Source organism: Suncus etruscus, chromosome 7, assembly GCF_024139225.1.
Source record: "Suncus etruscus isolate mSunEtr1 chromosome 7, mSunEtr1.pri.cur, whole genome shotgun sequence".
NCBI lineage: Eukaryota > Metazoa > Chordata > Mammalia > Eulipotyphla > Soricidae > Suncus > Suncus etruscus.
The window spans coordinates 131,593,617-131,611,053 of record NC_064854.1 but is presented as its reverse complement, the minus strand read 5'-3'; the positions used below and the strand labels follow the sequence as shown (position 1 = coordinate 131,611,053).

Genomic DNA, 17,437 nt, shown 5'->3' with positions numbered 1-17,437 from the left:
CATGGCTATCGATATTTGGTTGCTTGATTTATATGCATAGAAAGGAACAGTTGTCATAACTGGAAAGAGCGGTACTTAACAAGTACTTTAAATTATTGAAAAGTATTCCTTTAATATTAAATACTGCTTAATGGAACTAGGTCACCCTGATGATGTTTTGATTTTTTTTCTCAAAGATATCATACTTTGTTTATTCTTTGTTCATTCATGTGTTTTCAGCCTTCTAGTTAAATTAGGGGCTATCTAATCAGTAATCATTTTAGCACTCAAATTTGGGGGGAAAAAAAGCTCAGTTAGGGTAAATTATATATACCATAATGATTTTCAGAGTTCTTTTTATAAAAAAGGTATTTGGAGGCTCTGAACAGGCACATGCATACTCGGGTGAAGAGAACGAAACATACAGGAGTCCACTAACACACCTTCTGGTCCTTAACGCCTTCAAATAAATACATTTTTTTTATAAGCCCACAGTGTGATTTTTTTTTTTTTTTTAAATCTGTCTCTTTCATCTCCTGGAGAATCTGTTTCCAGAAACTTCTCCCAAGTTTGGAGATCAGTCGTCTGTCTTCCGGGCCAGCCTGCAGAAAGTCCAGTTGTGCTCCACCGTGTTCTCGTTGGCCCGCTCGCTCATGTGATGCACTCGCGTGTTGCGAATCGTAAAGCCTTGCTTGGTGATGTATTCCATCAGGTGGACCCGGAGAGAGACTTCCTGGTGATAGTCACAGGGTCCGAACGTGAAGGAAACCTGGCAATCTCTGGTGTCCATCATGTGCTTGTTCCACTTGGTGAAATAGTTGGAGATGCCTTCTAGCAAGGAGTGGACCTTGGTGGTGATGGTGAGCTGAGTGATGATGACGGCTACAGGGTTCGAGTACTTGGACAGCTTCCGCGTGCTCGAGAGCTCCACGACTTCTTCGAAAGTATCCATAGGATACAGGGGCTTAGGGTCATTGAGACACTGGATCAGAGGCTCAATCTGGTAAAAATCTGCTTCTTTCCTCAGCAGATCGAATTCTTTAAAATCCAGGGGCAGGGTCAACTCTGAAGTTCTCAAGAAATTGAGGACGTAGCGAAAAAGAGGTCCATCCCGATCGATGAAGTAATTGCCCTGGGGGTCTCGCGCCGTGGGGAAGTCGCCCCCAAACATAACTCCGAGCATGGAATCCGGGTATCTAGTTAACGTGGTGAGAGACGTTGTGTACAAATGTCCACCTACATTTAACGTGACTGGATCAGTCATCTGAAATTTTTTAAGAAATAAGATCAGTTATCTGAAAAATGTAAAATCCCAGCTTTAACAAATTTAGAAAATTCCTAAAGGATATAGGGAGACAGGTCGAAGACTGGAACACATACTTTACATGCAGAAGCCCCCAGTTGTGTCTCTGGCACTGCATTGCCCCCCAAAACACTGCTAGGTGTGAACCAAGAGCAAGAAGCCAATAGTTTCCATCTGGTACAGCAGGGTGGGACCGAAAAACAACATACAAACAAATGAGAGCCTGAGCAATGGCAAAGTGGGTGAGACACTTGGCTTGCACGTGGCTGGCCCAAGTTCAATCCCAGGCACCGGGAATTGTCCCCCCAAGCCCCACCGTGCAGAGCCAGGAGTAAGCCCTGATTACAGTGGGGTGTGGCACTAAATAAAATGAAAATCTATGCAGACCTTGTTTTATCATGAAAATGTTCGTGCCAATACTAAGTTAAAATATAGTTTCGGGGCCAGAGGCACAGTTCAGTAGATAAGGTGCTTGCCTTGCACAGAGTTGACATGGGTTCAGTCTCTAGCACCCCATACAGTGCTCCAAGCCTGGCAGGAGTAATCCCTGAGCACAAAGCCAGGAGCAAGCCCTAAGCACACTGCTAGGTGTGGCTCAAATATACATATATACACACATGCAGAGTTTATTTGTTTGAACACCTACTAGAGTTGCTCAAGGGACCATATGTGTTGCCAGGGATCAAATGCAGGTCAGCTGTGTTCAAGGCAAAGGCCTTCCCTGCTATTCTATCTTACTTTCTGGCCCAAAATACACAGTTTAGTCAACACAATCTCATATACCTGTGAGTCAAGAGCAGCTCGAATTTCATAATAATATAACAGTGTATTTTGTTTGAAAACATTAATGTCATGTCTGGCCTTTAAATCTGAGAAGCAAGCCTCTAAATCAGGGGTCTTTAAACTATGGCCCACAATCTCTATGTGGCCCACTGAGGACATTTATCCGGCCCTCTGGATGTTTTCACTGCCACTGCCTATCCTGCTGAGCAGCCCAGGACCGCAGTGTGCATGTGTGGGTGTCTGCCCACACGCCCTAACTCCCCTCCTTCTCTGTCTCTCAACTCCTCCTCTGAGTTTCGGGATCCTCAAACTATGGCCCGCCAAAAGCAGGCCCGTAGTTCCCATTAAAATACTGCTAAGCTTGTTAATTTAATTTTACCGTTCTTCATTTTAAATATTGTATTTGTTCCCTTTTTTTCTTACTTCAAAATAAGATATATGCAGTATACATAGGACTTTGTTCATAGTTTTTTTTAACTATAGTCCAGGACCCCCAATGGTCTGAGAGACAGTGAATTGGCCCTGTTTAAAAAGTGTGGGGACCCCTGCTCTAAATAATACATATTTTAAAATTAGTTTAAAACCTTTTTTTTAAATATATAATTAAAAAAATTTTTTTTTGTTTTTAGGCCATACCTGGCAGTGTTCAGGGATTACTCCTAGCTCTGCACTCAAGAATTGCTCCTGCAGTGCTCAGGGGACCATGTGGATATAGACCAGGTGGTTTGAGTGCAAGTCAATGCCCTACTCACTGTGTTACCGCTCCGGCCCCATAAAAAAAACAGAAGTTAAAACAATATCTGTCAGATTTTTAAAATATATAAATAGGGTACTGGAGTGACAGTACATCAGGTAAAGTACTTGCCTTGCACACCGCTGACCTGGGTTTGATCACCGGCACCACATGGATCCCCCGAGCCTGCCAGGAGTGATCCCTGAGAACAGAGCCAGGAGTAAGCCCTGAGCACTGCTGAGTGTGGCAAAAATAATAATGGTAATGATAATAATAATAAATAATCACAGAAATGGTCAGGGATCACAGCTTATGGTGGAGCATAAACTTGGCTTGTTTATATAAAGAAAGCTTAGGTTCACTCCTTAGCATGAGAAAAATAAAATCAAGACTAAGGTACCAGGCAAATAAATACATCTTATCAATGAAAAATAAAAAAAACACTTGCCAAAAAATGTACAAGCAGGAGACACAGCAGCACCTTGACCGTTTAGTTTCATGGCAACATGAAAAGCAAGGGAAAATAAAACTACTCAGAGAGGCTTTCTCTTTAAGCCTGTGTTCTCCCTCAAACACCTATCTTCCTTGCCTGTCTGTGGAGAAGCCTGTGTTCGTGTTCTCTCTCCCTCTTTCTCTCTCTCTTCACATCACCTTTCTTAACATCTTCCTAAGCAAATTTATCTTTAAGCCTGTGTTCTCTTTCAAATGCTATTTTACTTGCTTGTCTGTCTTTGCTTGCTTTTTCCAACTCTGGAGAAGCCTGTTCTTTCTTTCTTTCTCTCTCTCTCTCTTTCTCTCTCTCTCTCCCCTCTCTTTCACTTTCTCCCCCCTCTCTCCCTCTCTCTCTTCCCTCTCTCTGTCCCTCTCCTTCTCTCTTTCTCCTCTCTCCCCTCTCTCCTCTCTCCCCTCTCCCTCATTCCCTCTCTCGCTCTCTCCTCTCTCCTCTCTCTTCTCTCTCTCCTCTCTCTTCCTATTTCCCCCTCTCTCTCCCTCTTCTTCTCTCTTTCTCCTCTCTCCCCTCTCTCGCTCCTCTCTCCCCTCTCTCTCTCCTCTCTCCCCCCCTTTCTCTCTCTCTCTCTCTCCACATCTTCCTAAGCAAATTTCATTCAACAAAACTATCTTCCTTCACATACACACATAAAAAGTTACTCAAAGAGTCTACATTGAGTTTGCTTACATAAAAACACCAAACCAAACCCCAGAGAAATTATACAATAGTCAGGGCACTTGTCCTAGATGCAGCAGATGCCGGTAAAATATCTGGCACCCAATATGGTCCCGTAAACCTACCAGGAATAATCCCTGGCATAGAGCCAGGAATAAGACCTGAGCACAGCTGGTGTGGCCAAAAATAAAAACAACCAAACAAAAACCAAAAAAACCTCATCAAACCAAAGAAAAAGATCCAAAATTACATCTAAGTTGGGAGGAGAAGGGTGCTAAATTCAAATGCTTTACTTTTTTTTCTGTTGGGTCATATTCAGCAATGGTCTGAGGTTATTTCCAATGATATCAGTGTTTGGTCAGGAGACCAAGCCATGCCAGGGATCCAACCACGAGCTCCCAAAAGCAAAGAAATCTGGTCTATCTCACCAGCACCAGAATTTTCATTCTTAGAAAACTTTATGATGCGGAAGTATACAAGAGAAGGGAAAGAGACACAAAAATCACTTGCCAGTGTTCAAAATGCATCTGCCAAAAAAGCCTCTCACCATATAGCCCCAGTCTCCATTATCCATCTGCTCCAGTGCTGAGTCCCCAGGAGTCCAGGGTCCAGGGAACCTTAAAGAAGAAATAAAGACATGCAATAAGCACATGTAGCTGAACACAGAAAGGCTTAATACCCAACATAGCAAAAATCTTTGCTCAACTACAATCAGCTGCAAAGGAGTGGAGGAGAGAGAATACAGCAGGTAGGGCGCTTGCCTTGCATGTGGCCAACTCGGGTTCGAACCCTGCAACCCATATGGTCCTCTGAATAGCACTAGGAGTGATTCCTGAGTGTAGTGCCAGGAGTAACCCTGAGCATATATGGGGTGTGTCCCCCAAAAATCCCAACATTAAAAATAAAGCAATTATAGGGGGGAAAAAGTCTAAAAAAATATTTCCCTAATGGGGCCGGAGAGATAGCACAGCAGTAGGGCATTTGCCTAGCAAGCAGCCGATCCAGGATAGACAGTGGTTCGAATCCCGGCATCCCCTATTCCCCCCACCCCCACCGTGCCTGCCAGGAGTGATTTCTGAACACAGAGCCAGGAGTAACCCCTGAGTGGCACTGGATGTGATCCAAACCCCTCCAAAAAAAACTTTTCCTTAAGGCACTCTACATATATCCTCCCCTCAAAATGTTTGCAGGAAATTATCCTGCACTTAGAGAAAAGGACAATAAAAGTCATTCAAAAAGAAGGTCAATTTAATTTTAAAATTGAAAATTCAATTTTATTTTTTGTGAGGTTTTTTGGGAGGGGGAGGGGGATGTTGGGCCACAGTTGGTGGTGCTTGGGGGCTACTCCTGGCTCTGTGCTCAAAAATCGCTCCTGGCAGGCATGGGGGACGATATGGGATGCTGGGAATCAAACCCGGGTCCATCCCAGGTCAGCTGCGCTGAAGGCAAACGCCCGACTACTGTGCTATCTATCACTCTGGCCCAAAGAACAGTATCATTAATTCTATAATCTTACCCTGAACTGATCAAAGATTCTTATCAAAAAGGCTGCTGAAGCCAAGGGAAATGTACTGTGTACAGCACACGCCTGGAATGCGGGAGGTGCAAGAGTTTTTGACCCCTGGCAACAGCAGCAGCACCAACACCACCATGAAATAAGTTTGTTTCAGGGAGAAAGAGGAGAGTTTCGCCCACATCAGTTATACAAACTAAAAAAAATCTCAAAAGAGCAAGATATTAGTATCAGTTTTCAAAAGAAATACATCAGGATAGTATTTATTTTATAAGATAAGAAAAGCTATACATTCCAAAAATTATGCTTTTCTACTGTATCAAAACAAATAAAAATCAAGTTACATGTTAAACTATTAGAGCACAAGTTGAACAAAAAGAAATATAAATCTGTTTAAGTCATTTCTCTGGCATTTACAAAGAACCAGCCTTAATACAATGATAAACACCCCGATCCGAATGATACTGGTTTGAATTTATTTTTATCTGCGATTCAAAGGCACTTGGGCCGTTTCTCAGATACGGACTTGATTCGTCAGTCCTCTCACACGCATCATCCTTCGCCTCACCCCCGCAGAGCAAACTGCAGAGCAAATTTCAGAGGCTCCAATGAAAGACGGTGAGAAACTTGGAACTTAATGGTATTTGCCCAGGAAAAGCACTGCTTTATTTATGCCGTCTTTAAACACAGGCGCTTTCCCGCTTTGGGAGGAGGGATTCTGGCACTGGATCCCAGAACAGGCCCCGCCACAGAAGATCACAAAGGCTCTTTCTGCAAAGGTCACTCAGGCATGTGGAGAACATTTGCATAGCACAGCATGGGCTGAAATCAGAGCAGAGCCCGAGAAAGAAGCATCCCTGTCTCTACCTTGCAGATGCTTCAAAGCAAAGGAGATAAATCGTGGACCAGGCAACATGCAGTCAGTTTGTATTCTGCAAACTCAGCAGCCTGAGGTAGATTAGGCCTTCACATGCCGCTGGAAGGTGAGAAAAAAATAACAGTCAAATTCGGAGCTGCTGGGTACGCTTCATTCCTCTGATCTATCTCAGATCTCACGAACTATTTAAAGTCAACAGAGCCAAGAAAGGGGCTTTGCCAATTGCTATCTCAAGCATCTGCCTCTGTTGTGGACAACAGCAGATAGATCATAACTGAGTAGTTAAAAGACTGGTCATCCAAAATTCTAGCTTAATAATCTTCTGTAGTACCTCATCATCACCTGAGTTTCCAATAGCCTCAAAAATAATTCAGGGGGCCGGGCGGTGGCGCTGGAGGTAAGGTGCCTGCCTTGCCTGCGCTAGCCTAGGACGGACCGTGGTTCGATCCCCCGGCGTCCCATATGGTCCCCCAAGAAGCCAGGAGCAAGTTCTGAGCGCATAGCCAGGAGTAACCCCTGAGCGTCACAGGGTGTGGCCCAAAAACCAAAACAAAAAAAAAAAAAAAGTAATTCAGTGGGCCCGGAGAGATAGCACAGCGGAGTTTGCCTTGCAAGCAGCCGATCCAGGACCAAAGGTTGTTGGTTCAAATCCCGGTGTCCCATATGGTCCCCCGTGCCTGCCAGGAGCTATTTCTGAGCAGACAGCCAGGAGTAACCCCTGAGCACTGCCAGGTGTGGCCCAAACCCCCCCCAAAAAAATAAATAAATAAAAAATAATTCAGTGGAGGGGCTGGAGAGATAGCATAGAGGTAGGGCATTTGCCTTGCATGCAGAAGGATCATATGGTCCCGAGCCTGCCAGGTGTGATTTCTGAGTGTAGAATCAGGAGGAACCCCTGAGCGCTGCCAGTGTGACCCAAAAACCAAAAGTAATAATCATAATTCAGTGGAGCTGGAGCGATAGCACAACAGCAGAGCGTTTGCCTTGCATGAACCAGGGTTCGATCCCTGGATCCCTATGGTCCCTCAAGCCTGCCAGGAGCGATTTCTGAGCACAGAGCCAGGAGTAATCCCTGAGCACCATTGGGTGTGTCCCCCAAAACAAAAAATAATAATAATAATTCAATCAACCAATTCTGGGGAAGGGGGTGAGTATAGGGAGCCTCTGGAATCTAGGAGTAACACTTTGCTAGGTAATAGATTCAGGGAAATAATCTAAAAAAAAAAACTTATTTCCCTTTTTGAGCCACAAATGGCTGCTCTCGGGGATCATTCCTGACAGTCCTTAGGGACATACAAATACATACAATCAAGGACTGAGCCGTGGTCCACTGAGTGCAAGGCAAGAACTTTGTACTATCTCTCAATCCCCCTTTCTTTTTTCCTCTTTTGTTTTGTTTTGTTTGGGGCCATACCCAGATGTTCTTAGGACTTACTCCTGGTTTTACTCAGGGATCATTCCTTGTGGTTCTGGGGATTGAACCAAATAATATTTTTTAAAGATTGCTAAAGGTATTAAATGTTTTTCTCGGGGCCGGAGAGATAGCAGGGAGGAAAGGCATTTGCCTTTTGCAGAAGGACGGTAGTTCAAATCCCAGCATCCCATAAGGTCCCCCGAGCCTGCCAGGAGTGATTTCTGAGCATGGAGCGTGGAGGAACCCCTGAACACTGCCGGGTATGACCCAAAAAAACAAACGGAAATCACTTCTGGCAGGCTTGGGGGACCATATGGGATGCTGAGGATCAAACCTGGGTCTGTCCTGGGTCGGAGGCATGCAAGGCAAACATGTCCTACCACTGTGCTATCTCTCCAGCCCAGTTCTTTTTCTTTTTTTTTTTTTAATAGCACTTTGGAATTTTGTCCTGTACTTCAGTTGTTGCATACTGCTTTCCACCACAGACTGAAAGTTCTGAGAGGGAAAGAATCGTACCTTTCCTGGTTGTGTGTACAACTTTTTCTTGATATCTGAAACTTCTATTTACTATGATTCAGGAGATTATGTGGGAGAGCTCTGAGTAATGAAATATCAATTAATTTTAATATTACTCCTAGACTCCAGAAGGTTCTGCTCTAGTACAAGGATGTAAAGAAACCTTAAGCTTAATAATTCTGAAATGGGTTTGGACCTGAAAAATAGTACAGGAGGTAAGAAGCCGTGCACGCAGCCAAACCCTGTTTAAATCCCTAGTACCACATATGTCCCCCACACCAAGCACTACTAGAGACATTCCTGAGCACAGACCCAGGAACTAACTAGCCCCTAAGTACCAACAGGTCTGGTCAACTCCTCCAGACTTCCCCAAATTACTAGCAGTTCAGAAATACAATTATAAGAATTTATTGTCTTAAAAAACATCAAATAGCCTCTCTACACTTGTAGATATGACATATCAAAGAAAAATAAAATTACTATTTGGCACTTCCAATAATAATATTAAACTATTGGGGCTGGAGCAGTGACTCAAACAGCAGGGTGTTGGCCTTACACGCTGATGACCTAGGGTCATCCCCCGGCGTCTCATATGGTCCCCCAATCCAGGAGCAATTTCTGAATGCATAGCCAGAAGTAACCCCTGAGCATCACTGGGTGTGGCCCAAAAGGGAAAAAATATAAAAAATAACATTAAACTATTCTTTAGGGGCTGGAGAGATAGCATGGAGGTAAGGTGTTTGCCTTATATGCAGAAGGTTGGTGGTTCGAATCCCAGCATCCCATATGGTCCCCTGAGCCTGCCAGGAGCGATTTCTGAGCGTAGAGTCAGGAGTGACCTCTAAGCTGCTGGGTGTGACCCAAAAACCCAAAAAATAAAAACTATTCTTTGAAAAAAAATCAGGACCAGGGGCCCAATCGATAGCACTGAGGGTAGGACGTTTGCCTAGCATGCAGCCAACCTGGGTTCAATAACCAGCATCCCATAAGGTCCCCACAGCACCCAGGTTACCCAGGAGTAATTCCTGAGGACAGAGCTAGAAGTAACCTCTAAGCACCCCCCCTGGATGTGGCCCCAAAACAAAACAACAACAACAAATCAAACTACTTGGGGCCAGAGTGGTGCAGCTAGAGGTAAGGCGTCAATGGGTGAGCTCCCCCACCAAAAAAAAAAAAAAAAAAAAATCAAACTACTCACTAAATAGCTGTAAGGGACAGGGCTGGAGAGAAAGTGCAGTGGGCAAGACACTTCGCTGACAGACAGAACGGATTCCAACCCCAGTACCCCACAGTCTCCCTAAGCCCTTTCAAGATAATCCCAAGGTGAGGAGGCAAGAGTAAGCCTAAAGGTTGTGGTCCCAAAACCGAATAAATTAATAAATATGAGGCCAGAGCGATAGCACGCAGCCAACCTGGGTTCAACCTCCAGCATCCCATATGGTCCTTCATGTCTGCCAGGAATCATTTCTGAGCGCAGCGCCAAAAGTAGATCCTGGGCCAGAGAGATAGTACAGTGGTAGTGCATTTGCCTTAGATGCAGAAGGACGGTGGTTCAAATCCCGGCATCCCATATGGTCCCCCAAACCTGCCAGAAGCGATTTCTGAGCCTAGAGCCAGGAGTAACCCCTGAGCGCTGCCGGGTGTGACCCAAAAACCAAAAAAAAAAAAAAAAAAAAAAGAGTAGATTCTGAGCAGCACCAGGTGTGACCCAAAAACCAAAAATAAATAAGCTCTAAGGGAGAAAAGAATAATTAAAAAAAATGAATTTAAGGCTAGATCTAAGGGGAAAGATCATAAATATTGTACTGATTTAATTTTATCCTTAGGCTGGCAAGATAGCACAGAGGTAGGGTGTCTGCCTTGCACAAAGTTGGGTAGGGTGTTTGCCTTGCACCAAGTCAACCTGAGCTTGATCTTTCCCACCCTATAATAGTTCCCTGAGCACACTAGGAGTGATCCCTGAGTGCAGAACCAGGAGTGATCCCTGAACCACCAGGCGTGGCCCAAAATTAAACAAAACAAACAAAACAGGACCCGGAGAGATAGCACAGCAGCGTTTGCCTTGCAAGCAGCCGATCCAGGACCTAAGGTGGTTGGTTCAAATCCGATCCAGGACCTAAGGTGGTTGGTTCGAATCCCGGTGTCCCATATGGTCCCCCGTGCCTGCCAGGAGCTATTTCTGAGCAGACAGCCAGGAGTAACCCTGAGCACCGCCGAGTGTGGCACAAAAACCAAAACCAAACAAACAAACAAACAAAACAAAAAACGTATTCTTAAACTTTTGTTTATTTGTTTGTTTTGGTTTTGGGGTCACACCCGGCAGCGCTCAGGGGTTACTCCTGGCTCTAGGCTCAGAAATCGCTCCTGACACGCTCAGGGGACCATATGGATGCAATGGGATTCGAACCACATTCCTTCTGCATGCAAGGCAAATGCGCTATCTTCATGCTATCTCTCTGGCCCCATCCCTAAACTTCTGTAAAAATGTTTAACTATAACAAGAAACCCAGAAAGTAGATTGCTGGTTATCCACAAGATGCTAAATAAGCTTCTGGATGGTTACTAGAAGTTTTCAAAGATAATGCAGATGAAATAAAACAGAATCCACAAAAGAACTTTCAGAATAGGCTCAATTCTCTCTCCTAAGTCACTTTGCAGAGCTGGTAACAACTAGAAAAGGATTCATTTACTTTTCATCTTCACTCCTGTCTGGCACAGATTCCAGTAGTGGGCTTAAAGAGGAGTTAAATGACCATGAGACAGGCAGCAGAAAGAAGATCTTGAAATAGGTCTCAAATTAAGGAAGACAAAGAGAAAAAACAAATATTTGAGAAAGCTTGCCGGGAAGGGAATGGAACTCGGAGAATAACAATGAGGAATGATTCCTCTAAGGTGATTTTTCTTACTAAGGGCTTAACACACTGACCAGGAAATGCCCAAAGAAGGTTCTAGTTCTGTAGAATCAGTTCACCTGAAAAGTCCCGACCTTTTGTGCAAGTAAGGGTCTTGTAGGAAACAATGGCAGACCATTTTGAGAGAATTATACAGCAAAACTGAAAATTTACCCCCGCTTCAAGTTTGAGGGCTAATTTGGACTCATGTATAAATTATAACAGTGTAATAATAGTAGTAGTTAAGAAAACACATCTTAAAGAATTCATTAAAAGCCGCAAATTGCATTTTCTAAAGCAGCAAATCTAAAAACATACGCACTTGAACAAGTTCATAACTTAATAACCCTGAGTCTCTGAAAGCCACTTGCTCTTCTTTGTTGCAGAACTACAATTACAGTCTTTATGGATAAGGTCATTTAACAGAAACATTAGGCCCATCACTTCTGCTACACAGAGCAAAACGAACCACTGTCGAGCACAAAGTTCTATCTGCCAGAACAATCTCTGGACTGCACATGACATTGAATGAAGAATAAAAACCTGTAACTACTGCCTTCCTGGTGTCACGTAGCCCTTTCTAAAGGCCTTTCCACAAAAATCTTTGGCATCCAGCAGAGATAGCTCAGTAAACTTCACCTATCCATGTCTTCTGAATTACCTCTGTACTGAAATGCTCCTTCTCCCATATGTAGGAGTTTGACAGTAAAACACTTTTTTTAGTAACTAGTTCACAGACGTCTAAAAGAGTCTAGATTAACAGACACCTACAGGCTAACACCAGTAGCCAGGCGAACGAAGGATGTGAGGGTGATGTTAGTTTAGCCTTAATTATAAGCTCTAGCTATGGATGGATTGCTTTTCTCTAAAATAAATTTCTGTCTCTCTTCTGTCTGTCTGTCTGTCTGTCTGTCTGTGTGTGTCTCTCTCTCTGCCACAATCAGTCCTGCCACAAAATCCTCAGTTTCTACAAGATAAGACCACGCCATACGTACGATGTTATTCAACCACTCTGGCACCACACAAAGGCAACAACTGACCCACAAGGAAACAGATGGGGATTAAGGACCTGTTCGGGCTTGGTTTTGGAACCGTACCCACTGGCACTCCGGGGTCATTCCTGGCAGTGCTCATGGGACCACATAGATGGTCCTGCGTGCAAAGTAAAGACTCCAGGACCAAAGGTTCTAAAGTCACTCGGGCCGAGTGGTGAAGAATGAGAACTGGCTGCCGGTGGGAATCATGCTCCAAGTACTTCTACGTTATCACATGAGTTCCCGAGTAAACCTCGAGATTCCGAGTATAAAAACGGCATGGCAACATGTGACACACGCTAGCAGCCGCGGCATACATGGATTGGGCTGCAAGCTGAGAAACGTGGAGATGAGCACACGGCAGCTTAGAGCACCTGCACGCATGGAAATGGACGCTGGAGGAGAAGCTTCTTCATGTCCAGGTCCCCTGGATCCTGCAGGGCTCGAGCTTGGTAAAGGGGAGCGCAGGGCTTGGGAGGTGACCGAGAGACACCTCTCTCTGCTCAAGCATGACGGGGCATCAGCTCCAAGATAAAGCCCGCTGCGGCTCAGGGGTCTTCCCGCGCAAAGGGCTCCGTTCCCAAACCCCAAAGCCCGGTGCAGGCGCCAGAGGAGTCGTCCGTACCCAGAGCAGGGCCACCGGCTGAGACACGACTTGTGCATGGCCAAAGGACGCACGCTCTGGGAACGGCAGGCCGGCCTTCCGACCGCTCGGCCCTTCAGACCTTCCCCGTGTGGCTTGGACAGGCGGCCCTTAAGGAGAGAAGAGGCTCTCCCCGGGACCTCCGAACCTCGGCTGAAAGACGCTCCTCGGGGCCGGCGAGAACTTTGCCTGGAACACAGCCCGTCCCGGTGGAGCCCGGTTGGGTGCCCGCGTCCCACAGGGACCCGCATGGACCCGGCCAGCAGCGACTTCTGAGCGCGGGCCTGGACGAAGCCCTGGGGCGCCGCCGGGTGGGTGGGACCCCCAAGAGAAGCCAAAGAAGAGACCCTCCGTTGGGGGCTACCCCGGTGCGCTGGGTGGAGCGCTGGCCTTGCGGGCTTCCGGCCCGGGTCTGGTCCCAAACACCCTGGCAGCTCCGCGAGCGTCGCCAGGAGCCGGGACGCCGGACACGGACCCAGAGACTCGGAGCCCGGCGTCCAGGTCGTCCCTCCGAGGGCGTCCCCCGCCCCGTCCCTGCGGTCCGCCCGCCCCGGCTTCGCGCCCGTCCTGGTGCCCAGGGCGGCGGGCTCCCTCCCAAGTGCTCCGCCGGCCGGGCCGCGCGGCTCCGAAGAGCGGGCGGGTCGCGGCCACGGGCCCGAGGCTGGGCGGCCACGACCCCGCCGAGACGCCCAGCGAGGCGCCCAGACCGTCGGCCCAGACCGGCCGCCCGGCCCGGACCCTGCCCAGGCCGAGGCCACGGGGCGGAGCGCGGCGGTTCCGGGCGCCCGGGGCGGGACGAGGCGAGGCGAGGCGAGGCGAGGCGAGGCGAGGCGCGGGACGGACGGCGGAGGGCGGAGGCAGCGGGCGGGCAAGGTCCCCGCGCCCCGCAGCCACTCACCGCGGCGGGCGGCCAGGCGGAGGGAGGGCCCGGCCCGGCCGAGGAGCCGCGAGCGACGAGCAGCTCGGCCCCGGCCCCGGCCCGGCCCGGCCCGGCCCGGCCCGGCCGCGCGGCGCCTCCGCGGACCGGCGCCCCCTCTCGGCGAGCGGCGCGGCGCGGGCGGGCGGGCGGACGGAGGAGCCGGCCGGCGGGAGAAGGGAAGGGCGCGCGCCGGCGAGCGAGCGAGCGAGCGAGCGAGCGAGCGAGCGGGTCCCGCTCCGTCAGTCACTCGGCCCGGCGAGAGTCGATCCACCCGGCCGGAACGAGCTGCGGGCGAGCGGGCGAGCGGGCGGCCCCGAGGCTCCGCCCCGCCCCGGCCCCGCCCCCGAGCCGCCGGCTCCGCCCCTAGCTCCGCCCCCGACCCCGGCGCGCCGGCTCTCGGCTCTGCCCTCCGAGACGCCGCCCCGAAGCCGCCTAAGCCGCCTAAGCCGCGCCCCGGGACTCGGCGCCGCCCCCCGGGCCCCGCCCCCGGGCTCACTTTCGCCCCCGGGACTCCGCCCCGCGCCTAGGCCCCGCCCCCAGGGACCCGCTCCGAAGCCTCGGTCCCACCCCCGGGACGCTCTTCCGCCCCCCGGGACTCCGCCCCCAGGGGCCCGCTCCGAAGCCTCGGCCCCGCCCCGGGACTCCCTTCCGCCCCCGGGACTCCGCCCCCAAGCCGCAGCTCCGCCCCATCAGACTCCGCCCCGGAGCCTCGGCCCCGCCCCCTGACCCTTCAACCCGAAGGTTCCAGGCGAGGACCCGCCCACGCAGGTCGGGCTAGCCCGGCCCCGCCCCGGCCCCGGCCCCGGCCCCGGCCCCGGCCCCGCGCCGCGTCCGTCCGAAGGTCTGGGGCCCAGACGCGCCCCGCAGCGTCTCCCTTGTCCTCCGGCACGCGGGACAGCCCCGAGGAGGAGACCCCCGGGGAAGCAGACCCGACGCCGTCCCGTGCCCAGGCCTTGCGCGAGGGCTGCGAGGAGAGGAGCGAAGGGGGGGCGGACGGAGGGACGGAGGGACGGAGGGACCGAGGGATGGGGCTGCGGCAGAGCCCCGCCTGGCCTGGCCTGGCCTCCTGCAGAAAGGCCCGGGGAAGGCCCGCTGTCACCCTCTGCTGCACAGGGAGAGAGCCAGGCGGAGAGGAAGGAAGGACCCGGGCAGAAGAGGACAGCCAGTGTCCCAGGCTGGGAGAGCGGAGCCGCGTTCCCACAGACAGAAGACAGTTCGGGGTTCTCTTCTCCTTGGACTCCGAGTCCAGACCGAGCATCCTCCCCTCTCCCGTTTCCCCGAAAGCGGCGGCAAATCCCGGAGCGAACCCGTCTCCGAGCTCAGCGTCACGCCTTCCAAGCCCGGGGTCCTTCGGGTCCGTTCCTCTCTGGGGGGGCCCGGGTGTCGGCTTCGCCGCTCCTCGCGTCTGCCTGCCGGGGTCGTGGCCGGCCGAGCCGCTCGCCTGTGGTGCCTGTGTCGGGCCTGGCTCTGGGCTTGACGTTCATCGGCACCGTCGTGACAGTCCCGTCTGATCTTACTTTTTCCTTTCTGAAAGCAAAGCGGGAGGCTAAGTAAAGGCCATGATGCTTCGGCATAGCTGAATGCTACATAACCTCATTCACACTGACTAGGTGAGTGTAGGTTCCCGTGTGTGTGTGTGTGTGTGTGTGTGTGTGTGTGTGTGTGTGTGTGTGTGTGTGTGTGTGAACAGCCTACAAAACAGTATGCGTGGCATCCTAACTGTATTTTATTTATTTTTAGTTGAAAAATGGAGTGTTCTCACCGCTGTCCTACCCCTCCCTCTGAAATTGTACTGTCTGGGGCACACACACACACACACACACACACACACACACACCAAGCTTAAATTTTGTTTTGGGTTTTTTGGGTTTTTGTTTTGTTTTGAGGTCACACCCATCAGCACCCGGGTTACTCCTGGTTCTCAGCTCAGGAATTACTCTGGCAGTACTTCGAGCAGGGGTCTCAAACTCAGAAGGCAAAGTCGGGTGAGGCAGGGCCGCAGAAGGGATTTCGCTCACCGAATATTCGCAATAAAAAAAAATCGCATTCAACATTTGCATACCCCGAACGGAACTGCTGGGGTATGCGAATGTTGAATGCGATTTTTTTCTTACGAATGCTATTTTTATTGCGATTATTCGGTAAGCGAATAATCGCGAATACTGCGCTATTTGAAGCCGGCCGCGGGCCACAAAATGGTGTACGGAGGGCCGCGAGTTGGAGACCCCCGACTTAGAGGAACATAGGTAGAACAGGGATCACACCCAGGTCCTCTACATGCAACACAAATGTCCTAACCCCTGGGCTATCGTTCTGGTCCAGAATTTAACTATTTTATTAAACTGCTGCTGTGGCCTGGGTCCAGTGGAGCCTGAAGGTGCTGAATTGGTGGGGTTGTCACCAGAGCTATCTGATTGCGCTGGGGTCACACTCATGCTCCTCCTCACTCATGCTAGGCTTGTTCTCTATCCGTGAGCTATTTTTCTGACCCATCTCAGAGGTTACTCCTGGTTCTGCACTCAGAAATCGCTCCGGGAAGGCTCAGGGGACCATATAGGACGCCGGGAATCGAACCCAGGTCCATCCTGGGTCAGCAGCGTGCAAGGCAAACGCCCTACCGCTGTGCTATTGCAATTTCCCTGAAATTGTCATACTCTCGATTTTATTACTCAATGTTTATTACTCAATGTACTCAATTACTCAATGTTATACTCTCAATTCCTCCAAGATCTAGTTACCCTGCCGGTTGTTTGGACTTCCCGGATCCTTTATCTGCCCACTTTGGGAGAAGCTTGAGGAGTCACTTCCTGTCCAGGTGACTTCCCTCAACCCATCAGACTCTAGGTTTGGGTCTGCTACCCCTTTTTCTCTCTTGGAACCCTGCCTCCCAGCAGCAGCAGATAAACAACCTCAGGATTCCAGGTTGATAGAACTGTTTGTGGGGGGGCCTTCCCAGTGCTCAAGCCTGGGCGTGTGGGTCTGGTGGATCATTTTTGGGGCCCAGAGAGGCAGGACTCTCAGACCCGTGGGTATAGGGGTCCCATGACTGAGGAAACTTGCTGGTACCTGGGGCCACCAGCATTACACTTGCCAGTGATGGGGTGGGGGGTAAGAGGGAGACAATTCCTGGGTTCAAATTCTGGCCCTCCCACATTCAAGGCATTAGTTCGAATCCCCTGAGCTGTCTCCCTAGCCCTGCAACTAAATTTTAAACTCTCCTTTATCTCCACGTCCCCTGAAACCCAGACTCTCATCCTGCATTTTCTCTGTCCTTTTTTCTTTAGCTCTGTCCCCATGTCTCCCCTAATCCCCAAACCTATAGCATTTACAGTCTCCTCAGGGCCTGCTCCATACGTAGCTCTTGTGGGACCACCAGAACTCACTCATTGTCATACTCAATAGAATATACTTAACACCCCTCCTGCAGTGATACAGCTGCTTATACCTCCTCAAAACAAGAATGATGGGGCTGCTGTCATAGCACAGTGGGTAGAGTGCACGCCTTGCACACAGCTGAACTAGGTTTAATCCCCAGCATTCCATATAGTCCCCTGAATACTCCAGGAGTCATTCATGAATGTAGAGCCAGGAGTAACTCCTGAGCATCACTAGGTATGACAATAAATAAATAAATAAATAAATAAATAAATAAATAAATAAATAAAAA

At 49.6% G+C, this 17,437-nt stretch overlaps 1 protein-coding gene across 1 annotated transcript; it reads right to left on the bottom strand.

Moving 5' to 3' along the window:
- Positions 1–310: 310 nt before the first annotated feature.
- Positions 311–4,646, bottom strand: KCTD6 (potassium channel tetramerization domain containing 6). The gene is made up of 2 exons (XM_049776210.1): positions 4,511–4,646; positions 311–1,243 (listed from the first exon to the last, which is right to left on the bottom strand). Exons 1-2 carry the CDS (start codon positions 4,613–4,615, stop codon positions 557–559), a joined length of 792 nt encoding a protein of 263 aa, XP_049632167.1. The 5' UTR covers positions 4,616–4,646; the 3' UTR covers positions 311–556.
- Between the last annotated feature and the right edge of the window lie 12,791 nt (positions 4,647–17,437).

Bases quoted from the DNA above. Each gene is read 5' to 3' on its own strand.
- KCTD6 (XM_049776210.1), bottom strand. From the start codon at position 4,615: ATGTGCTTATTGCATGTCTTTATTTCTTCTTTAAGGTTCCCTGGACCC. The intron at 1,244-4,510 runs GTGAGAGGCTTT...AAAAAATTTCAG, and splicing joins ATGGAGACTGGGGCTATATG to ATGACTGATCCAGTCACGTT.